Genomic DNA, 25968 nt, shown 5'->3' with positions numbered 1-25968 from the left:
GTGCGTGTGTGCAAATGTGTGCGTGTGTGCAAATTTTTGTGCGTGTGTGCAAATGTGTATGTGTGTTCGAATGTGTGCGTGAGTGCAAATGTGTGCGAGTGCGCGTGTGTGCCTAAATATGTATGTGTGTATGTGTGTGCATATCAGGTGATCAATAATGTAATACGCGAATTTTTACTTCGATTTTATTATATGGAGTTATATTTTATTAATAATATTTTCAAAACTCCGCTCCGGAGTGAATTTCACTCCGGAGGGATTAAATTAATAAAAAACTATCCACTCCGCGAAAACTCCCCTGCGGAGTGAATTTCACTCCGAGGGGAGTGAATAAGTAAAAATTCATTCACTCCGCATACACTCCGGATTTAATTCGCATTCACTCTGCAAATTTTTTACAGTGTACAAGACACAACATGGTTTAGTATCAGAATAAATTTCATTTATTATTTTAATAATTCACATATATATTAGTGGATCAAATAATTCGCAAATAAAAGTAACATTAATAACTGTTCATCAATTATTGAATAATTTAAGCCTCACGTAGGAAGTAGTTAATTAAATGATCAGATAATATTCTTCTGATAAAATATAGAGTACATTATATAATATAAATCAATGAGGGCTCTCAAAGGATCAGGAAGAAGAGGACTTCAGCGTTCACGTCGATGTATTCTCTCTGGTAACAATAATAAAGTACAAGAACCTTCGATCCATCAATTAGCGCGTCGTGCCGGTATTGAACGTATTCCTACATTAGTTTATCGAAACATTCATCACGCACTTTATAATTTCATAGATAACGTTCTACAACATGCTTTTATCTTTACAAAACGTGCACAACGAAATACAGTAACTATCAGAGACATTAATTATGCTTTAATCCGTCGAGGCCATACACATAATGGATTTGAATTCTGAACATTTTATACATTGACTTTGTTAGCTTATAAGCATTACTCATTGTATTTCGGTAATCATCATTATATATCCGAGCATCATTATTGCTACTACTAAGATTCTATTAGTAAATTATCAATTTACAGAAAAATAGTATATTACATACCATGGGAGAACAATAGGACATTCTGAGCCGCTTGTTTGCTGGACGTACAAATAGTGGCAAGTTTTGGGACAGGCCCGCAGGGCTAACCGACGTCCAGATTTTTTTATCTAATGTAAGTCAGTTTCGTACCTTAAAAGACATCTTTTAACTTCCCGCTATGAAAATTAAAAATTTTCAAAAGATACGAAAAGTCATTGGTTTTGGTACAATTTTTGAAAATCGAGTTTTGAACAGTTTTCGACGTTTCGAGGTTCTAGGAAGCAATTCCGACTATTTCTAGATCGACGTCTGGCTGTGGGTGTGTCATTTTTTTTTTGTCCGATGATATCTTTGGAGCGAATCAAATGAATTGAACGTTCTTGGCGGCAATCAAAAGGATTCACCAAGATTTATAACTGATTAGATTTTGGAGTTGATCAGTCGAGTAGTTCACAAGTCTTTTTTTCAACCCTATTGTTACGCTAGTGTTGCTGCCAGTAGTTGATGGAGATAAAAAAAAAATACAATAACAATTTTCAAGTTTTTCTTAATTACAATTAAACCAAAAGAAGTTGGATTGTGATTTACAAAAGGGTTCTTGAAGTCACCAAACTAACGTTAATAAAATAAAAAATGGATCCGTGAGCCATTTTATGTAGGAGTTATTGTGATGTCAAGAAATAAGTTTAGTAATTGAGATCAGGGCTCCCCTCAACTAAATTATTTATTTTTAAAATACACTAATGCAAAAAATTAAAGGAGCAGAAAAATTTTTAAAATTTTTTAGTGATTTTTGGAAGGCTGTAACTTGGTGAAAAATGATCGTATCGAGATTTTAAAAAAAGTATTTTACAGCTTGAAATCTTTAGTTTTTGTGCATTTTTTTCAAAATTTTTTAAAAGCTCCGGTTATTACGCAAACATGAGAAATACCGGGAGACAAAAAATTTCTAAATATTTTTTTTTTTTTCCGAAGAGCCTACGGACCGCGAAAAAATTCTTTCAACTAAACGAATGCATAGTTCGTTTAGCAAATTTATTTAGCTTCAATTTGGTTTTTTTCTAACCTCGTAGGACGATTTGTCGCAGAGATATCAGCCTTCAAACAGAAAATGATCCTTTTGGCTTTGATCATCGATATTTCAGGTACCAATGATCGCACAGAAAGTTGAAGGGCGGCGGTGAAAACTTGAATAAATTCCCTACAAGACCCTGTCATCATTTTTTGAAAAAAATATTTTTTTTATTTTTAACATCCATTAGAAGTAAGTACAAAAAAATGACTTTTTTTGGTTTTTTACTAAATCAACCGCTACTCTGCAAATATCGATGAAAAAAAAAAGGTGCCAGGGACTTTTTTAGCTTAATGTACCCCCAAGACCCCTGTAAATTTTTAAATTGATATATCGAACCGTTTTTTGGGAATCATCGATCTAAGTGTTCGCTAAACAATTAAAGGAGCAAGTTTTGTTCCTTTAATTGTGTAATCATAATCAAAATGAAAAAAATTTTTTTTTTCGACTTTTTTCAAATTTTTGTGTTGGTGACTCAGCAAATGCAAAGACATGACAAAAAAAATAAAAAATTTCCAAAAAATGTCAAAAAAAAAAATTTAGAACACAAAAAAAAAGTTGCAATTTTTTTTTTCTTTGATTTTTTTCGACATTTTTTGGAAATTTTTTATTTTTTTTGTCATGTCTTTGCATTTGCTGAGTCACCAACGCAAAAATTTGAAAAAAGTCGAAAAAAAAAATTTTTTTCATTTTGATTATGATTACACAATTAAAGGAACAAAACTTGCTCCTTTAATTGTTTAGCTAAACTTTGATCGATGATTCCCAAAAAACGGTTATATAGATCAATTTAAAAATTTACAGGGGTCTTGGGGGTACATTAAGCTAAAAAAGTCCCTGGCACCTTTTTTTTTTCATAGATATTTGCAGAGTAGCGGTTGAGTTACTAAAAAACCCCAAAAAAGTCATTTTTTTGTACGTACTTCTAATGGATGTTAAAAATAAAAAAAATTTTTTTTTTTCAAAAAATGATGACAGGGTCTTGTAGGGAATTTATTCAAGTTTTCACCGCCGCCCTTCAACTTTCTATGCGATCATTGGTACCTGAAATATCGATGATCAAAGCCAAAAGGATCATTTTCTGTTTGAAGGCTGATATCTCTGCGACAAATCGTCCTACGAGGTTAAAAAAAAACCAAATTGAAGCTAAATAAATTTGCTAAACGAACTATGCATTCGTTTAGTTGAAAGAATTTTTTTGCGGTCCGTAGGCTCTTCGGAAAAAAAAAAAATATTTAGAAATTTTTTGTCTCCCGGTATTTCTCATGTTTGCGTAATAACCGGAGCTTTTAAAAAATTTTGAAAAAAATGCACCAAAACTAAAGATTTCAAGCTGTAAAATGCTCTTTTTAAAATCTCGACACGATCATTTTTCACCAAGTTACAGCCTTCCAAAAATCACTAAAAAATTTATAAAATTTTTCTGCTCCTTTAATTTTTTGCATTAGTGTAATATATTAAAGAATCAACTTTATGTTGTATATAATTATTTCTTAATAAATTATCTATATGATGCAGTGTTACCAATGATTTTTTTCACAATACCCATCAGAGTTCGGTAAAATGCCCGAATCATGTTATGATGATATAAATTTTAACCTATTTTAATATACTTTAAAAAGTGTAGAAATGTATTTGTTCTTTAATGCATCTTAATTATTTATCCGATCAAAAAGTAATTAGGAGACCTAGAAATAGATAAGGCGTACTTTTTGTTTACATCAAAGAATGGGACTATCAATTGACTTTGTAGGTCACCTCGAAAATCGACCATCTATTTCAAGCCCTGAAAATTTATAAGAAGATATTATTTAGTGGAATTAAAAATAATTGCGCATGTTACCATCCAGTTTAAACGGGATAATGAATCAAAATAAATCTTGTGATATTAAATCAGACTTAATTAAAATTTGTGGTTTATTCTTCTCGTCGTTAACGATCTACTCTATAATGTCAATGATTTAAAAATACCAATATGATCTATCAAGTTTTTGTAAATCATTAAAATGAACTATTTAAACTTTTATTGTAAATCAATAGTCTTTCGAGTCAAAATTAAAACAGTAGTTTGGGCCTCAAAAGCCTCAGTTCTTTTGATGTTGGACTTGCCGCTGAACGTAATGTGTTATTTAACCCTTCGTCACTCGCTCAATGAGCGCGGTGCCGCCTTTTTTACAATTATGCAATTTTCTCATAATTACGGTGACGGATGACGTCGAAAAAATTAGAATGCTTGAATTAGACATTCTAAAAGAATTTCTAGCATTAGCCGCTCCTAAGAAATAAATTATTTTGTTAAAAAAAAATATTTTCATGCGAAAGAAATTGAAAAGCGGCGCGACGCCGCCCAGTGCGAGTTAGTAACCGGTAAATGTCCGCCGCGCGCTGCTGCCAACTTGTGTGTGGTAATATTCTCTTGTACGATATAGATATATAAATATTTAGGTTTGACATTTAGGTATTCTCTCTTAATAGAGATACATTTTTTATTAATAATTTAGAATAATTCTACGCGTCATAAGTATTTTGTCACAAACAAAAATATGTTATTTAAATATTAATTATTATATTTACAAATATATATTTATATTACATGTAATTTGTGTATAACATTCAAGAAGAATTTCGAGGTTATAACCACAACAGGTAGTAGAATTTTATTTTGTTTTTAATTAATTTTGAGTTAAAATAATGAAAAAATTCTAGTAACAATAGAAGCATTATTAATAATTATAGAATTAATAGTATTAACAATAATAATAATAATAATATCAACAATAAATAATTTATTAAAATACATTTGAGTAATAATTTTAAGAGCAAGCGATTTTTTAAATAAAATTGTTGTTAAAAAAAATTTAATTTTAATTGAAACGGAGTAATTCCTAATAAAAAAAAATTAAAAACAAAATGGAAAATCTATCTTTTATTTTTTAATTTCGATAAATTAATTATTAAAAAAAATTTCATTTAGATTATTTTTTATATAGATTTAGCAATCTGAAAAATGTGGCAACAGCGCGCTTGATTTAACACGGCGGCGCAGCGCTCACCGCGCGAGTGACGAAGGATCAAAAAGTGATGCGGGTGACGAAGGGTTAAGAAGTTTAAAAAAGAATACATTTAGACGTCACAAAACTAACGTCTTGATTATGGAGTCTTTAAGAACTCTTAATTAAGAGTTCTTAAAAATGACACCTTTAAAAAGTCATTATAACACTCCTTGAGAACGCCTTCAAAAAGACGTCGTAAAGCAGTCATTCCAATTTGAATGCTGTCTGGGAATGGTATTTATTAACTAAATAGCAGCGTAAAAAAAAATATTACTCAAATTTTCATAATTCCAAAATATCTTTATTTTTTCAACTGATTACTTATTAAACATGAAACTTGTTGCATTATTTTTTAAGATTGTAATATAAATTTTTCAGTTCTCAAAATATCAAATTATGGAATTAGAATAATAAAATACAAAAATATAAAACTGGCATAGAAATAAATATATAATAAATAAATATCATTTTTCCCTCGAAAGATGTTGTCGATTAATATTCGCATAAATCGGATTAGTTTGATTTGTCACATATAAATATATGTGTTCCATTAATTTTTCTTAGATGCTTTTCTCGCTTTATGAAACCGACGTGCTATATCAATAATTTTATCTTTTGTTAGCTCTCGTGTATTTTCATCGAGAGTAAGTACAACTTTTGAAGCAGGCTTCGGTGTAGTTTTATCTGATGAAGATCCAGCTGATGGTTTAACTTTGCTTATGATTTTTCCTATTGCATACCCTGTATAAGACTTCGCATTTTTTACAACCTAATAATAAACCATAAGTTTAATAATTAATTAAGAAAACGGTGAAAAGTAATCAATTAAAAATCGTAAAAATGATATATTTACACCATCGGCTCTTTCAGCAGCTCTATATTTAGAATCACCCATAGCCCGTAAGATATCACCAAGTAAAGAATGTCTAGGCTTGTCGGAATCATCATGGGGATTGAATACACTGAACTTTAAATATTTTAAATTGTATTTTATTAAAATTCCTTGTAAAAGTTATCGTTATATTGATGAATTTATGAGTTTAAATACCAAATTATCTGCAGTATCAGCTTGTTTATACTTTAAATCACCTAGTTTTCGTAAAAAATCTCCAGAGCGGCTGTGTTCTGCTGCAGTTGCATAATTGTCCTATATCAATATGGTAAAAAAAATTCAAGTCATAGAAACCAAAATTAACCGGTGAATAATGAATCATATATATATCCATATTAGGGTGATCCCAAAAATATCAAACTTTTTTTTTTTCTTCCAAACAGGTTCAAAAGTTTCGTTTAGATGAAAAACGACGCCTGTGAAAATTAGAGCTCTTAATATTAACATTAAGAGGTTCCTCATTGCACTTTTCTATTTCCCATAAGAATAACATGGGAAACATTTTTTTTACGTCTTCTGATTTTTGTAAGTAGCTAACGATGCGTCATAGGGATAATTGGCAGGCATATTTTGGTAGGGAATTGAATGCTCTACAAAAAAAGATTCTTATCATTTTTTGCGGAATCTATTTGTTCAAAAGTTATTTGAGGTTGAAGTCGAATTCATATTAAATTTTGAGTTTTTCTTACTTTTCCGGCGAAACTATCAGACCTATAACAAAATATCATTGGACCTTTTTTGTAGACAATTTTATTCCCTAGAAGTTATTTTCAATAAAGTTTTTTCGAATTTCGCATTTTTTTCTAGTTATTTCCATTTTAATGTCATGCTCATAAAAAAACATAGTCTTCTGATCGATTTTAAGAGCTTGACATTAAAATAAAAATAACTAGAAAAAAATGCGGAGTTCGAAAAACTTTATTGAAAATAACTTCTAGGGAATAACATTGTCTACAAAAAAGGTCCCATGATATTTTGTTATAGGTCTGATAGTTTCGCCGGAAAAGTAAGAAAAACTCAAAATTTAATATGAATTCGACTTCAACCTCAAATAACTTTTGAACAAATAGATTCCGCAAAAAATGATAAGAATCTTTTTTTGTAGAGCATTCAATTCCCTACAAAACTATGCCTGCCAATTATTCCTATGACGCATCGTTAGCTCCTTATAAAAATCAGAAGACATAAAAAAAATTTTCCCCATGTTATTCTTATGGGAAATAGAAAAGTGCAATGCGGACAATTTTAATATTAATATTAAGAGCTCTAATTTTCACAGGCGTCTTTTTTTATCTAAACGAAACTTTTGAACCTGTTTGGAAGAAAAAAAAATTTGTTTGTTTTTTGAATCACCCTAATATCCATATATGCTTAATATAGATATGATTTACATTTGTTCTACATATCGCCATATATGACGCGTATATAGATCGTATATGGCCATATATGATTCATTTTTCACGGAAACCGAATAGTCAATTAACTAAATTCCCGGGTCGAAAAATTTGATCTGATTTTAGTCTAATTGGACTATTTGATCTGTTTTTGATCTTTTATAAAAATTTTAAACTATGTTTGATCTGTTGGTTTAAAAAACAATTGCGTTACGGGCAGACAAAACTAGATTAATTCTTGAACTTTAAAAAATTTTAGTTCTAAAAATTTGCCAGGACTAAACTAGATTAAATCATGGACTTGTAATATTTTTATTTATGGGCAATATTTATAAAAAATATATTAAGTTACAGAATTGATTATGTTTTTTTTGCTATTTATTTAGTGTCTTTTGTTTAAAAATGTCGGCAGTTAATGAAAGTTTGACAGTTTTATTTTTTAGATGCGTTAACTGAATAATTATAGCATTGAATAGAAGTGATAAAATAACTTAAAATGTTAAGAAATTTTTTTTATTTACTGGATAAAATCGAAAATATTTGTGACATCTTATTACTTAAGCGAATTAGCATGTTTCAAATATCAAAAAAGTTAAAATAAATTTATAAACCTAGATTATTATTATTATTTACTTTTGTAAAAAGTTATGTTTTTAAACTTAAAGCGATTAAAACAGACTAAAAATTATAGTAAATAAATTCTGTTCTTGTTCTCAAAAACAATTGAACACAGACCAATAATTATAACAAAAAAGTCTGTTTTTAGTCTAAAACAGACCAAATATCATACGAAAATAAGTCTGATATTGACCTGGATAAGGAATAATTCGGGCAAAAACAGGTTAAATTCTTATATAAAATAAATATGATTCCCCGGGTCGAAAAATTTGATCTGATTTTAGTCTAACTGGATTGTATTTGGACTACTTGGTCTGTTATTGAATTTCGATAAAAATTTTAATCTGTTTTTGATCTACCCGAACTGAAAAATTTGAACTGATTTTAGTCTGATTGGACTATTTGATCTGATTTTGATCTTTTATGAAAATTTTAAGCTGTTTTCGACCTGCTACTTTAAAAAACAAACGCGTTACGAGCAGACTAAATTAGATTAATTCATGAACTTTAAAAAATTTTAGTTCTGAAAATTTACAAGGACAAAACTAGATTAAATCATGGACTTATAAAATTTTTATTTATGGGCAATATTTATGAAAAAATATTAAGTTGCAGAATTGATTATGTTTTATTTACTATTTATTTAGTATCTTTTGTTTAAAAATGTCGGCAGTGAATGAAAATTTGACAGCTTAATTTTTTAGTTGTCTTCATTGAATATTTATATCATTAAATAAAAGTGATAAAGCAACTCTTAAAATGTCAAGAATTTTCTCTTATTTAGTGGATAAAATTGAAAATATTTTGTCATTAGAAAACATCAAAATTTTTGTGCTACGGAAAAAAATGTTGGCTCGAAATCTACCAATTTTAATTATGCTGTCGACCAAACTTGAAACAGAAAGTAAAGTATCCAAAAAATTACTATGCTCTTATGAAAAATTATTATGCTGCATCAAAATTATTATAAGGTATGGAAGTAATTGATATTGAAGCTCATCGATAAGTTTCTCGCGCGTAATAAGTAATGTGATACAGTATAATCATTTTTTGTAAGAGCACAATAATTTTTTGGATGCTTTACTCCCTGTTTCAAGTTTAGTCGACAGCATTGTAAAAATTGGTAGGTTTCGAGCCAACATTTTTCTCCGTGTAACATCTAATTATGGAAGCGCATTAGCATGTTTTAAATATCAAGAAAATTAAAATAAATTAATAAATCTAGATTATTATTATTATTATTATTATAAACCTTAATAGAGTCTGTTTTTGTCCTTAAAAACAATTGAACACAGACCAATAATTATAATAAAAAAAGTCTGTTTTTAGTCTAAACGTGATTTAAAACAGACTAAATATCATACGAGAATAAGTCTGATATTAGCCTGGATAAGGAATAGTACGGGCAAAAACAGATTAAATTCTTATATAAAATAAATACGATTTATAAACTTGAATTAAAGGAAAAATATTTGAATTTATCATTCATTTTAAAACAGATCTAATTTTTTGACCCGAGATAATGTAAAATTTATTTCATGAAGAAATTTCATAGACGATCAATATTATTTGTTAATATTGTATTAAAAATTCAAGTAACAAATTAATTGATTCTCCATAGAAGTTTACTAAAAATTTGAACACTCGTCAATTAGTTAAATGTAAAATCAAATTATTGAAAAAGGAGATGTAAAAAATACGTTTCAAGTGAAATTTGAAATTGGAAAAAAAAAAAAAATTAATATATAAAAAATTTGTAACGAAATCGAACAATACCTGAAGAAATATACAAGAAGACAGAACTACGATAATCAATTTAGTCAACATTTTAAGATATTATACTTATAATTAGAAGTAATATAATACTCAAACTAAATTCACTATGATACGGTTGATTGATTTGGTCGTCCATTTATACTAATAGTTCCCGCCATTGAACAAATTTCATGTCAATGTCGTGATGGTAATAATAATAATTATAGAATAGATATCACGTTCTAGTTTCAATATGAAAAAGTTATGACCCGGGTCAAAAAATAAGATCAGTTTTAAAATAAATGACAAATTCAAATTTTTTTTCTTTAATTCAAGTTTATAAATCATATTTATTTTATATAGAAATTTAATCTGTTTTTGTCCGCACTAGTCATTATCCAGGCCAATATCAGACTTATTTTCGTATGATATTTAGTCTGTTTTAAATCGCGTTTAGACTAAAAACAGACTTTTTTATTATAATTATACGTCTCCCGTGAAAAATGAATCATACATGGCCATGTATGAAAATTGGCCAGATCCGTGTACACCGCATAATCACCGTGGATACACCGTGGAATCTCGGTGAATACATCGTGGAAACACCGTGTAACCACCGTGTATACACGGTGGCAAAATGGCACAAACCCACCGTGTAACCACCCTGGATCCATTGTGATTCCACCGTGTTTCCACTCCCAGGGTGTTTCCAGGGTAATTCAAAACCGCCAGGGATAAAATGAGTATTAAGTTATTAGCTGAAATAAATAGTGGATTTTATTATAGTTGAATACTTGATTATTGATAATCTCATTCTATTTTTATTAATAATTATCGAAAATATATCAATTTTATTATTTAACCCTTTGTCACCCGCATCACTTTTTCATCCTTCGTCACTCGCGCGGTGAGCGCTGCGCCGCCGTGTTAAATCAAGCGCGCTGTTGCCACATTTTTCAGATTGCTAAATCTATATAAAAAAAAATCTGAATGAAATTTTTTTTAATAATTAATTTATCGAAATTAAAAAATAAAAGATAGATTTTCCATTTTGTTTTTAATTTTTTTTATTAGGAATTACTCCGTTTCAATTAAAATTAAATTTTTTTTAACAACAATTTTATTAAAAAAATCGCTTGCTCATAAAATTATTACTCAAATGTATTTTAATAAATTATTTATTGTTGATATTATTATTATTATTGTTGTTAATATTATTAATTCTATAATTATTAATAATGCTTCTATTGTTCCTAGAATTTTTTCATTATTTTAACTCAAAATTAATTAAAAACAAAATAAAATTCAATTACCTGTTGTGGTTATAACCTCGAAATTCTTCTTGAATATTATACACAAATTACATATAATATAAATATATATTTGTGAATATAATAATTAATATTAAAATAACATATCTTTGTTTGTGACAAAATACTTATTACGCGTAGAATTATTCTTAATTATTAATAAAAAATGTATCTCTATTAAGAGAGAATACCTAAATGTCAAACCTAAATATTTATATATCTATATCGTGCAAGAGAATATTACCACACACAAGTTGGCAGCAGCGCGCGGCGGACATTTGGTTACTAACTCGCACTGGGCGGCGTCGCGCCGCTTTTCAATTTCTTTCGCATGAAAATATTTTTTTTTAACAAAATAATTTATTTCTTAGGAGCGGCTAATGCTAGAAATTCTTTTAGAATGTCTAATTCAAGCATTCTAATTTTTCGACGTCATCCGTCACCGTAATTATGAGAAAATTGCATAATTGTAAAAAAGGCGGCGCCGCGCTCATTGAGCGAGTGACGAAGGGTTAAATGTTAATTTATCAAAATCACCAATTATTGACCGGGGGAACCCAATAAATGACCGACTGTTCTCCAATTAATTGACCGTTGAAATAAAATAATTTTGACTCAAACTATATGTATATGTAATTGACTTTATTTAGTACTTTTGAAGCATTGACTTATAATTTAGATAGACTTTTTATATCTTAGATATCACTTTTTTCATAAACAAATAATAATAATAATAATAATAATAATAATAATAATAATAATAATAATAATAATAATAATAATAATAATAATAATAATAATAATAATAATAATACTAATAATAATAATTATTATTATAATTGGTGATCAGGGTATTTAAAACTTCAGGTGAATATTTTTTACATAAAAATATATAATGATTATATATAATTACCTAAAAGCTTATATGACCTTATACAATTCTTACCAGAATTAATATACTCTCGTGAGGACTTTACAAAAATTGATATGATTTCATATAAAGTTATATATAACTTTATAAAATTACTAGATTAAGTTTTATATGCTTATATATAATTATCTATTTATCCTAAAAAAATTGGTGTCACTGCTTATAGTCGTCATGGAAATGGTTAATATGGCGACTGTCGCCATAGCAACGGTTGCTATGGAGATTGCTGTCATGGAAACGGGTGTTATGGAGAGTTTTCTGAGGATGGTTGGTCGTGTTAGTGGCTAATAGGGATAATAGGCATCTATGATGAACATTTTTAATAACGACTTTTTCATAAAGAAGGCGTGGAAGATAGTTATCAAAACATTACAAGAGGTCAAAAATAATAGGCGCAAAAGCCTCCTATTTTATAACAAAAAGTCATTGTTCAGAGTACGTCTATCGTTTTAAAGCAGATTTTAGAGCCGAAAAATAAAGGCGTAAGAGTATGGTAAATAAATATGCTCAGAAAAACCAGCCAACTTTATTATTTGAATCAAATCTAAACTACATGAATACTTTCCAATCAAAGCTGATTTAAGAATATTTGAAGTTGGAAATTTATAATGATTCTGATTCATAATTTCATGGTTTTGTACAAAAGGCAAACAATTTATTATTTTGACTAAAACCAATTTCAGTTATTTACTTATTATATTAAATTATATTAAATTATATTAAAAAAGACAATTATTTTTGGATGACTTATGAGTCAGTAAAGTTCTTAACAAGTTCTATAACGTGATCATAAACTAATGATTTAGCATCTTTGGCCCATAAAAAGTCCATGTGGCTAAATTTTTGATAGCTCACTTTATATTTGTCGACCACATTCGGCAGTTGTTCAGATAATGCATCCACATCCTAGTAAATCATAGTTTAGTGCTCGGATTTTTTCAGCTGTAGTCGAATTCCAATAAGTCTGATTCCATTAAGTCTGGAGTTCCGCTCAATATTGACCTCTACTACGAGTTAGACTGTCTCCCACCCGATGATACACGTTTGTATCCTTGATTAAAAACTCCGATTGAATCCGATTGAATCTGATCGAAACTTAATCGGATTACAATCCGATTCTAGCAGATTCAACCATTCAATCAGAATCGCTCGGGAGCATTCCAAGTATTCGATTAAACTTCAGCCGATTTCCCGACTAAATCCGATTAAAATTTTTTAATCAGATTCATAGTTAATCCGAAATTTCCGATTAAATCTGATTAGAATTTTTCAATCAGATTCAATCGGAGTTTTTAATCAGGGACATAAGTAACCCTGATTAAAAACTCCGATTGAAACCGCTGAATTCCGATTGGTTCCGATTGAAATCCGATAGACTTTCAATCAGAATTCATTGGTTTCAATCGGAGTCTTTAATCAGACAAGAGTTATATTCACGTGAATGTAACAGCACATGCGCTTTTTTTTACGCTGTAAAGACTGAATTTCCAAGAAATTTCCGCTCTTCCATCGACTAGCAGTCAGACTTAATGGAATTCGACTGTAATAGTTAATTATTTATGTGATGCTTTTCTTTACCATTGGATCTGTATACCAGTCACCCTCAGAATATATTAAAGCAACTGGAGAAGTTACTCTCGATAAATTATACTCAGGTGGTTTTGAAGAATTGTAAATTTCTAAATTTTTAGTTTCACCGTAATCGTATTTAGAAAACGTTTGCGATGTTATTCCTTGTAAAAAATGACGTATATTTTTAGATGATGTCCCTGCTGGGAAGTTTGATAGAATTGGTTGTAAAGTACTCTGAAAAAATTAATAAAAAGCTTAAGAAACAAAATTATTCATTTTTTAGAAAATCATTATAAGTTTTGTAAATATTTCGAATCACATCAATAAGCTGTTCATTTTCAGGTCCCATAATGGAAAAATTTAAAATTCGACAGAAATCCATTTGTTGTATTATGGGTAGTCTACATCCAAGAGAATATATCGTTTGATATAGTCGGGTTAGGACCCCAAAATAATTCATAATTCCCAATTCACGGTAAAGCTACAAAAAAAAAAAACAAAAAAAGATTACAAATTTTTCATCATTCTAAAGTCAAATTCCATTAAGTTTGACAGACAGCCGATAAAAGAGCAGAAATTTTAACTTATCGAATTCCCCTTCTTCTTTCAAGAGTAAACTATCACGCATGTGCTGTTATATATCGCGTTACTAGAACCAGAAGGGCGTATCTCAAATTATACGCCCGTTTGATCCTGCAGAACCAAAAGGACATATAAAAAAATTTTTTTTTGCTCCAATCAATGTAAAAATGTTGAAAACATTAAAATCTATGGAAAAAACGAAAAAAAAAAAATTTTTTTGTTATACGCCCTTTCGGTTTTAAGAAAAATTTTTTTTAAAGTCATATGGGTGTATCCTGTTTTTTCGATTTATTATCAATTATAGGTCAGAGTAAAAAAAAAAATTGCGAGGGTAATAAAAATTATCACTCCACAATTTAATTTATATGAACAAATATTTATTTAAGTGAAAAAACGAATGAAAATTAAAGAAAAAATAAATTCATTAGGGTATTAGTCCTATGCCATCGCCATCGTCAGGATCATCTGTACCTAAGATTATAAAAAAAAAGATTTTTTAATTTTTTTTAGAACATAACTTGATGATAATAAAAAAATTTATAAACTGTTACCATTGCTAAAAATTAAATTTTTATAATATCGATGGAAAAAAAAAAAAACAGAAAACAAAAAATCAATTCTTGATTGAAAAATGAAAAAATGCACTTTTGAAAAATTGAAAAATTTGAAAGTGCATTTATTTATTTTTTTTATTTATTTTTATTTATTTATTTATGATTGGTATAAAAAAAAAACAAATTTTTTTAATTTGATTAAATTAAATTTCATAGCACTCATAGAATTTAGAATTTTTTAAATGCATTTTTTTCATTCTCGAATTATACATATTTTTTACATTAATTGTTGAATTAAAAAAATTATAACAAACTTAAGATTCGATCAAAATTAAATAAAGAAATTCGTTTTTTTACTTAAATAAATATTTGTTCAGATAAATTAAGTTGTGGAGTGATCATTTTTATTACCTTTGCAATTTTTTTCCTTACTCTGACCTATAATTGATAATAAACCGAAAAAACAGGATACGCCCTTATGACTTGAAAAAAATTATTTCTTAAACCCAAAAGGGCGTAAAATAAAAAAATTTTTTTTTTTTCGTTTTTTCCATAGATTTTAATGTTTTCATCATTTTTACATTGATTAATGCAAAAAAAAATTTTTTTATCCGCCCTTTTGGTTCTGCAGAACCAAAAAGGCGTATAAATTGAGACACGCCCTTATGGTTCTAGTAACGCGATATCTATATGAATGATGCATTAATATATACAGAGACATAAAAACGTTTAGCATCGGGTGGAAGACAACGGGGGTAGTGGGGGTCAAAATTGAGGAGAACTTTAGACTTAATGGAATCAGACTTATTCGAATTTGACTATACCAGTATCGAAACTTTCAGTGCCTTCACAGCCAGTCGAAATAAGCCAATTTCAAAACAATTCAGCCCAAAAATGTCAGCGTATGCATAAATTGCGAATTCCTTCAGTCATCAGGCAGAAATTACTATATTACACGCCAAGGGAGGAAAGTAGGACATTTCAACCCACGCGTATTATATAATGTGGCAAATATGCGGATTAGGGTGTCCTACTTTTTCCCTTGGTGTATAATTTACTATTTACTGTTTCTGCTGAACCATAACCCTGATTAAAAATATTCATTGAAATGGATTGAAAATTATTTTAATTCTTCTCAATTCTACGGAGGTTTTGGAAAGTATTGAATGGAATTGAAATTTCGATCATTTGAATACTTTCTAATTCTTAAAATGGAATTCAAAAGTATTGAAAAGAATTCGATCGTTCATCATTTCAATACCTTTCAATATCGGACTATTTTGGTATTGAGAAGGATTCAGAAAGATTCAAAAACTTCAATTCATCTGAATTCTTTTCAATCCTGCACTCGATCCGAAATATCGGACTTTTTTGGTATTGAAAAAGATTCAGAAAGATTCAAAAATTTCAATTCATTTGAAACCTTTTCAATCCCATACGTGACTCTGAAATCCGAAACTTTTTTGGTATTCCTCGGAAGTTTAGAAATTCTTATATTATTTTTGGATTGAAAAGTATTAATTTTATGTCCAAATAAAAACCTTTGGGTATAGAATGGATTCAAAAGGATTCAATTCTCATCTTTTTCAATACTTTTCAATGAATATTTTTAATTAGGGAATTTGAACATTGCAATTTACGCTTTCGCTAATAACTGATCACTCTATTGATCTTGGATTGACTTTATTCTGATTGGCTGCTGGCATTAAAACTTGAAGTTTCAGTGCAAATAGTCATGACAAATATAGTGTGACGTAGAATGAAAGTCAATTTCAGACTGCGGGTGATGTCAGCAAATTTCACCCTAATTCGAAATCGTCCTGTCTCATCCCTAGCCACACAATATACTATTACTATAATAATGAATCAAAAATAAAAAAATAGCTCACATTTAGAAACTGAGCAAGAAAGAAGCTAAACTTTTGAACGTGGGGTTCTACATGTCTTAAAAAAGCAACGGGGGCAAGGCAAATTAACGCTTTAACTTTTTCAGTAATTTCCGGACGTTCAGACTCCATTATAAAATTAATCCTCGTGCCTTGCGAGTGTCCAATAACAATGACTTTTTGTTTTGTTATGTTTGTAATATAATTTATTGTTGCTGGTAAATCGTAGACACCCATTTCATTGAAGCTAAAAATAAATTAAGGATTCAATTTAAAAAGCCAATATATAAAATTATAATAATTTTTAATTTACCTAAAATCCCAAAATTTAAAATCTCTAGTCGTTAAGTTAACGTGAGACATCCCATAGGTACTTCCTCTGGAATTTCCTAGCCAAACATCGTACCCTTTGTCGGCTAACAAATATGCTACAGAAAAATATTATGTCTAAATAAATGCATTATAAAAAATTTACGGAATAAACACAGATTAAATCCGGATTGAATGCGGAGCAGATTATTTTTTATTCGTTCAATCCTCTCGGGGTGAAATTTTTTTTGGAGAGGATTTTATTTTGATATAAAAACTGCAGATCGTATAGAATGCGGATTGAAAGAAAATCCACATCACTCCGAAATCATTCTGCTTGCAAGAATTTGATGAAGTTTTTCCAAATTCTTTACTCAAAATTTCAAATTAATAAGAAATAACATATAAACAATCGCATAAATTATAATTTCCACAACAGATAAACGTAAAGTGAAAATTTTATTAAAATGGAGACACAAAAATACAGAGCAATTGTGAAACTTCTATGTGTGTTTTCTTGCAGATGATAAATTAAGAGCATTTATAGAATACATGCTCAAAATAAACACCCTTAAATCCCTAGTATTGACCTTATCAACTTTTTCATTAAACACTGAATATTTTTTATTGGTCGGGTGCCATGTGTTAATTTTTCTCATACACTGAAAAAAATAATCGCTAGCTGCTGTACACCGTGCTAGCCACTAGCGAAAAAATCGTTAGCTTCGAGCGAAAAAATCGCTTCCGGCTAGCGATTTTTAATCGCTGCCTGCTTACGAAAAAAACGCTAGCGGCTAGCGAAAAAATCGCTTCCAACAAGCGATTTTCAATCGCTACCTGCTAGCGGAGAAATCGCTAGCTGTTAGCGAAATGATCGCTTGCAGCTAACGATTTTTAATCGCTAGCTGCTAAAGAAAGTAATCCCTAGCAGCTAGCGATTATTTTTTTCAGTGTAGCCCTTGTAGGAAAAAAAATATTGACAATGAGACCAGTCTTGGCACAATACTGGGCTACCGAGGCTCGGCCTCCCACGTTGGTTTGAGATCCGACCAACCTTCAAGTGACGAGTCTTGGTTTGCCAGTCTTGGGACAAGGTTCAGCCAATGCTCAAGTGGCAAGCCTTGGTTTGCCAGTCTTGGGCCAAAATTCAACAGACATTTAATTGACAAGCCTTGGTTTGCCAGTCTTGGGCCAAGATTCAGCCAATACTCAAGTGACAAACCTTGCTTTGCCAGTCTTGGGACAAGGTTCAGCCATTATTCAAGTGACAAGCCTTGGTTTACCAGTATAAATAACAAATGGTACCTAAAAACCCCTGGCTTCTGTGAATAGCGTAACAGCCTAGTGGATAAGACGCTTGCCTAGCAGCCATGAAGGACCAGGTTCGAGACCCAGCAAATGCAAAAAAAAATTAATTTAATCGATCCACCTGATTTCTCTGTGTACAAATTTATTTCCATATGTTACCATCACGTACATGTCTACTAATATTTTTTTTTTTTAATTTATTTTTAATAAGCATAGGTGCTTATTTAGCAACAATCTTGTCACAATACTTGCTCTCGATATTGGGCCAATACTAAGATGCAGTCTTGGCACAACACTGCCACTCAAGCTTGGCTGGGTGTTATCATTTCGATGCTTAGACAGACTTGGGCCAAGCTTGGATTTCAAGCTTTCCCCAGAGTTAATAAGTCTTGCGCCAATCCTCGGCCAAGCTTGGGCCTATTTTTTCTTCCTATAAGGGAGTACACGGATAAAAAAAAACAGTTATTTTTCCTATGTTGGCATAGTAACTATTACTGTGTGGGCATAGGAATCCTTCCTATGTCAACACAGGAAAATTCCCTATGGACATACAGGAAAAAAATACTATGTTCCATAGGAACTTTTCCTATGTTTATTTAGTATAAACTACTATGTCAACATAGGAAAAATTTCTACGTTAGCATACAATCGTTCCTATGTTAGAATAGTAATTTTTCCTGCGTTGTATATTCCTATGATACTTCTTGACAAGATCTGGTACAAAATATGCGTTAGTGTCTGCAAGTAATTTCTGTTGGAAGATTCGCTCGAGATACGCGTAAGTTACTTTACTAACACATCTTGAGCAAGACATCTTTAATGTTCTTTTGTACAATATCATGGGCAAGTCCTGCAACAATCTTGTCGTAGAATCTTGCATTAACATCTTAGGACAAATTAATAGGTATGTAAAGACGAAGACACCTCAGGCTCTTCCGCAAAATACTTTCATAAAAATAGCAAAAGACTACTACAAGATTGTCTTGTATAAGCCATCTTGGGCAATTCCATGAATCCGTCAAAAGATTCTTGTGATCAGTGCACAGTAAAAAATATTGTGTTAAAATCAACACAATTTGTATGTTAGAAACGGTCCACACAATATTTGGGTTCTTTTTCAACACATACTGTTTATCTTGAATTTCAACACAAAATTTGTGTTAAAATTTCAACAACAATTCGACAAAAAAAAAATGGTAACTTTTACATTTTATTTTGTGACCGACACTTGAAATCTACGACATTTAGCGCCTACAGCCGGCAGCTAAAAATATTAGATAAGATACAGCTGGTAAAAACATTCCTAATCGCTCTACACGGAAAGAAAATTATGGCAGCGGTTCCCATAATTTTGTGAAATTTTGTCCTATACCATCATAGGAATTACGACCATTAATTATGGGAGCGGTTCCTATAATTATGGGAATGATACCCATAACGCTATAGGAATGGTTCCTATAATTATAGGAATGGTTCCTGTAATTTATAGGAACACTTTCTATAATATTATGGGAATCATTCCTATAATTTATGGGAATGGTTCCTATAATAGTATGGGAACTATTCCCATAATATTATGGGAATGGTTCCCATAATGCAATTGGAATGGTTCGTAAACCATTATGGGAATCATTCCGATAATATTATGGGAATAGTTCCCATACTATTATAGGAACCATTCCTATAATATTATGGGAATGGTTCCCATACTATTATAGGAACCATTCCTATAATATTATGGGAATGGTTCCCATATTATCATGAAAAAATTAATTTAAAGAAGTGTGATAATCACTTCTACAATGTCCTATACCATCATAGGAATTACGACCATTAATTATGGGAGCGGTTCTTATAATTATGGGAATGATACCCATAACGCTATAGGAATGGTTCCTATAATTATAGGAATGGTTCCTGTAATTTATAGGAACACTTTCTATAATATTATGGGAATCATTCCTATAATTTATGGGAATGGTTCCTATAATAGTATGGGAACTATTCCCATAATATTATGGGAATGGTTCCCATAATGCAATTGGAATGGTTCGTAAACCATTATGGGAATCATTCCGATAATATTATGGGAATAGTTCCCATACTATTATAGGAACCATTCCTATAATATTATGGGAATGGTTCCCATACTATTATAGGAACCATTCCTATAATATTATGGGAATGGTTCCCATATTATCATGAAAAAATTAATTTAAAGAAGTGTGATAATCACTTCTACAATGTCCTATACCATCATAGGAATTACGACCATTAATTATGGGAGCGGTTCTTATAATTATGGGAATGATACCCATAACGCTATAGGAATGGTTCCTATAATTATAGGAATGGTTCCTGTAATTTATAGGAACACTTTCTATAATATTATGGGAATCATTCCTATAATTTATGGGAATGGTTCCTATAATAGTATGGGAACTATTCCCATAATATTATGGGAATGGTTCCCATAATGCAATTGGAATGGTTCGTAAACCATTATGGGAATCATTCCGATAATATTATGGGAATAGTTCCCATACTATTATAGGAACCATTCCTATAATATTATGGGAATGGTTCCCATATTATCATGAAAAAATTAATTTAAAGAAGTGTGATAATCACTTCTACAATACACAGAAATATTATTAAACATAAAAACAAAAATTCAAACATTGAAAAAAAAAATCGTATTTGGCAAAAAAACATTAAAATTTTTAACAAGAATTTTTTGTCAGCACAAAACATTCAAGAAAATTCAAATTTTGGGAAATTTCTACACTATTGTGCAAAAAAAAATTTTATAATATTATAGGGATGGTTCCCATACTATTATGGGAATAGTTCCCATAATATTATAGGAATAGTTCCTATACCAATATGGGAACCATTCCCATAATAGTATGGGAATGATTCCCATACCATTATAGGAATGGTTCCCATAATGATATGGGAATGGTTCCGATTATATTATAGGAACCATTCCCATAATGGTATGGGAACTAGTCTCATACTATTACGGGCATGGTTCCCATAATATATGGGAACCATTCCTATAGTAGTATAGGTACTATTCCCATACCATTATGGGAACCATTCCCATAATGCATAGCAAAACTTCCCATAATTTTCTTTCCGTGTACTAGTGCCGTCATCATCGGATCAAAAAATATTTTTTGGTTACATGTGCGATAGCAAACGACCAAAAAATATCGAAGTAACTTAACGAGCCATCTTGTGACAAAATTGGTGACACGCGTTAATATCTCCGGACAAAATATCCCCGACAAAATATCCACGACAAAATATCCCCCGACATAATATCCACGCGACAAAATATCCCCGCGACAAAATATCTCCAGACAAAATATCTCAGGATAAAATATCTTCATGACAAAATATATGTTGACAAAATATCCCTATCGTTGAATAATCGATGAAGAAATTTGTGAAAAAAGGGCATAATTTTATTACAAGTGGATGCGTTAAGATATTTTTGTATTTACACACACACAAAATACCTGCAAAAAAGACACGTCCTATTGCACGTATGTGTGTTCATATATTTTTGTGATTACACACACCCAAAACCTCTGAAAAAAGGGCACAATTTTATTGCAAACGGATGCATTCAGATATTTATGTATTTACACACACACAAAATGCTTGAAAAAAAGGACACGTACTATTGTATGTATGTGTGTTAATATATTTTTGTAATTACACTTACCCAAAACCTCTGAAAAAAGAGCACAATTTTATTGCAAACGGATGCATTCAGATATTTATGATTAATATTAAATTTGACTAAAACTATTGATGAAAAGTGACCTTAAATAGTTGGTAATTACTTATAGTTGATAATAGATTACATTACTTACAGTAATTAAATTAATCAATAAGTTTACGTTTTTTTGTATTTCAATTCAATTATTTTTATTAATGTTAGTAAAGAAGTTCAATATAATCTTTAACGTTTTATACTTATTTCTTTCTTATTATTTTAAATTGCTTTTATTAAAAATTTTGGTCAACGTAAATATTCGTGGATATTTTGTCTACATATAATTTGTCATGAAGATATTTTATCCTGAGATATTTTGACTGGAGATATTTTGTCGCGGGGATATTTTGTCGCGTGGATATTATGTCGGGGGATATTTTGTCGTGGATATTTTGTCGGGGATATTTTGTCCGGGGATATTAACGCAGGTAACCGACAAAATTTATCATCATTTTAATTCGTCCACTTACCGACTTCTCTCTAATTTTCAACAAATACTCAAAACAATCTTACCAAATAAATAAACGCGGATTTATAACCTGCCATTTATAGGCACTAAATGTAGTAAATTTCAAATATCTGTCACAAAAACTAATGTATTTATCTAGTACAATCGAGTCTAAGACGCTCGTGTGTTGGTACCCTCGCCTTCGACTCGGGCACCAATCTTTACACTTAAACACGATTGCACTCGATAGATAAACTACTAATTTAACATTGAACTATTTTGTGATAGTGAACATGATCCTCAAGTTAGCAGACAGTTAACAATTTTTGAATTTTTTTATAAATAAATCAATTATGAAATAAAAATGAAAACTCAAAATGTGCGCACGTAGAAAAATAAAAAAGCCACAGATAAAATTTCTTAAATATTTTTTTTTTTTTTTAAGCTATACGAATCATAAACTTCGTCAGCTTTGTTTTTTTTATGTTTAATTGAAAATAAATACAATCAATCTCACAAAAATAACAACTATCCAAGCAAAACTGATGCTTAATGGCGCTTCCCGCGTGAATAGAAGAACCCTTGTAGGAAAAAAAATATTGACAACGGAGCCAGTCTTGGCACAACACTGGGCTACCGAGGCTCGGCCTCCCAAGGTTGGTCCGAGATCCGACCAACGTTCAAGTGACGAGTCTTGGTTTGCCAGTCTTGGGCCAAGATTCAGCCAATACTCAAGTGACAAGCCTTGGTTTGCCGGTCTTGGGACAAGATTCAGCCAATGCTCAAGTGACAAGCCTTGGTTTGCCCGTCTTGGGACAAGGTTCAGCCAATGCTCAAGTGACAAGCCTTGGTTTGCTAGTCTTGGGCCAATGTTCAGCCAATACTCAAGTGACAAGCCTTGGTTTGCCAGTCTTGGGACAAGGTTCAGCCATCATACAAGTGACAAGCCTTAGTTTACCAGTCTAAATAACAAATGGTACCTAAAAACTCCTGGCTTCTGTGAACAGCGTAACAGCCTAGTGGATAAGACGCTTGCCTAGCAGTCATGAAGGACCAGGTTCGAGACCCAGCAAATGCAAAAAAAAAATTAGTTTCATCGATCCACCTGATTTCTCTGTGTACAAATTTATTTCCATATGTTACCATCCCGCACATGTCTACTAATATTTTTTTTTTTTTTTCAATTTATTTTTAATAAGCATAGGTGCTTATTTAGCAACAGTCGTGGCACAAGTCTGGCAGCCAAGCTTGGGAGGAGGTTATCATTTCGAGACTTAGACTGGCTTGGGCCAAGCTTCAATTTAACTCTTGTCCCAAAGTTATGTAGAGTTGCGCCAGTCGTTTACCAAGCTTGGACCAATCACCGTTTCCTCTAAGGGAAAGACATTTTATTAACACAATTTAACTGTCCCTTCAAGTCTTTTTTGTGTTGATTTTAAAGTAACACTTAATGAATGTTGATAATATTGATTTTCGTGCTAGGTAACACTTAAAGTGTTGAATAGTAGATTGATTAAAAATTTTTAAGTAACACAGAGAATTGTGTTGATTTGACCCATAATTATCAACACAAAATATTTAACATGGACTGTTTTTAACACAGATACACAATATTTTTTACTGTGTACCCTAACCAGCAACTTTTGATGGAAATTCTTGCATTGGTAATAAAATACAAAATTATAGAGATGATTTTAGTTTCGAATAAATGAAGAAATTTCTAATTCAATTTTGAAGAGTTTTGATTTTGAGAAATCATTATATCAAATATCGTAGACAACTGGTGACATCGAGCACAACACTCACTGAAATTCGATTGAAATAAAATCCGGATTCACTCCTTGTTTTTTACGGTGTACATTATAAATATTAAACAAATAATCGCTAATTACACCGGCACACAAAAAAAAATAAGTTCTCTGTACTTTTGACGGGACCGATTTATTCCCATGTATTTTGACCCGCTGAATCCGAATCCGAGGTCCGTTTAACCCGTACACCCTCAGATTTTTAGAAAACTTTAAAAAACCTCAAAAATACACAAAATCGACCGTTTTTTAAATTTATAAACTTTTTTAACCCTAACTAAGCATGATTTTTATGTATTTCGGTCCTCCACATACTAACCTGAAGTTTATTTAAAACATTAGCCATTTAAAGTCTGAGTAAATTCCAAAAAACCCCAAAAAATTGCAAAAAAGCAAAAAAATTCTTAGTATTGTGATGAAAAAAATTTTATAGGGCTAAATAAATAATTATTTTCATGTATGTTTATCTGTCACATATAATTCTCGAACATCCATGGCTCAAACATCTCTAAAATTTTAAATAAATGGCAAAAATTCCCAAAAAATCGAAAAAAATAAAATTTGGTATAACAAAAATCAATTTTTAAATCGAAATAAATAAAAGAAATCATATTGTTCGATCTGTGATATATATATAAAAAATATTTTGGCCCAAAACATAAAAAAATTTTAATATGCTTCAAAAAATTTTTTTCATCACAATACTAAGAATCTTTTTGCTTTTTTGCAATTTTTTGGGGTTTTTTGGAATTTACTCAGACTTTAAATGGCTAATGTTTTAAATAAACTTCAGGTTAGTATGTGGAGGACCGAAATACATAAAAATCATGCTTAGTTAGGGTTAAAAAAATTTATAAATTTAAAAAACGGTCGATTTTTGTGTATTTTTGAGGTTTTTTAAAGTTTTCTAAAAATCTGAGGGTGTACGGGTTAAACGGACCTCGGATTCGGATTCAGCGGGTCAAAATACATGGGAATAAATCGGTCCCGTCAAAAGTACAGAGAACTTATTTTTTTTTGTGTGCCGGTGTTATCAGTTACCTAATGACTTATTTTTTCCTAAAATAATCCATATAGTAGAATCACAAAGGAGCCCATGCATCAACAACACTGGAGTCGAATTAACTTTTCCTGGAATTCGGTGTAAGCTCAGGATAAATCCGTCTTCAGTTGTAATATTATGAGTTTCTCTATTATATCCGTCACGTTCTAATATCTTATTCTATAAATAAATTATGTAGTTTCTAACAATACGAACTAGAACTTTATTATAATTTTAATAAAATTACCGTTGACCATGCTTCAAAAATATTGCTTGTAACGTTTGTCAAAAGCGTAAAAAAAATTGTAATAAGTAAAAATATATACATTATTTCAAATGAACTTATTGGATAAGCGTTTGAAGCAATACTAGGTACTACCGAATAATGGGACGAGCTAAATGTTGAGTACCAAATATTTAATCACAAAAATTACTTGATGTTTATTAACACAGTAATGATAATTTGAGTTTATCTAAATTCTGAACGTGTACGTGAAAATTTCACGGCTCATTATTTATTTTAGTTAACAAGTTTATCTCATTACCTTGGTGTAGAACGTGTTGAAAAAAGATATAATTTATCACAGTCGTCGTTT

At 30.4% G+C, this 25968-nt stretch overlaps 1 protein-coding gene and 2 long non-coding RNA genes across 4 annotated transcripts in view; 1 reads left to right on the top strand and 2 right to left on the bottom strand.

The window, feature by feature from the left end:
- The first annotated feature begins 486 nt into the window (after window positions 1-486).
- The window catches only part of LOC130673180 (uncharacterized), a 39610-nt gene continuing 14128 nt past the window's right edge, over window positions 487-25968 (top strand). The window contains exon 1 of the long non-coding RNA XR_008990848.1: window positions 487-1181. This is a non-coding gene — a long non-coding RNA (uncharacterized LOC130673180). The remainder of the gene's footprint in view (window positions 1182-25968) is intronic.
- On the bottom strand, window positions 5555-6365 carry LOC130673181 (uncharacterized). The gene is made up of 3 exons (XR_008990849.1): window positions 6222-6365; window positions 6027-6140; window positions 5555-5942 (listed from the first exon to the last, which is right to left on the bottom strand). It is a non-coding gene; the product is annotated as an uncharacterized LOC130673181 (long non-coding RNA).
- On the bottom strand, window positions 12543-25766 carry LOC130673178 (lipase 1-like). 2 transcript variants are annotated; one of them, XM_057478120.1, is made up of 7 exons: window positions 25620-25766; window positions 25372-25552; window positions 16981-17095; window positions 16671-16914; window positions 13965-14126; window positions 13652-13879; window positions 12554-12979 (listed from the first exon to the last, which is right to left on the bottom strand). In XM_057478120.1, the coding sequence occupies exons 1-7, from the start codon at window positions 25698-25700 to the stop codon at window positions 12821-12823; spliced, it is 1170 nt and encodes a 389-aa protein (XP_057334103.1). In that variant the 5' UTR covers window positions 25701-25766; the 3' UTR covers window positions 12554-12820. The 2 variants fall into 2 exon arrangements, with proteins under 2 accessions (XP_057334104.1, XP_057334103.1); XM_057478121.1 differs by lacking the exon at window positions 13965-14126 and having other exon boundaries at window positions 12543-12979.

The sequence above is a fragment of the Microplitis mediator genome, chromosome 8 (assembly GCF_029852145.1).
Source record: "Microplitis mediator isolate UGA2020A chromosome 8, iyMicMedi2.1, whole genome shotgun sequence".
Classification (NCBI taxonomy): Eukaryota; Metazoa; Arthropoda; class Insecta; order Hymenoptera; family Braconidae; genus Microplitis; species Microplitis mediator.
This window is presented reverse-complemented; position numbering and strand designations above follow the sequence as displayed.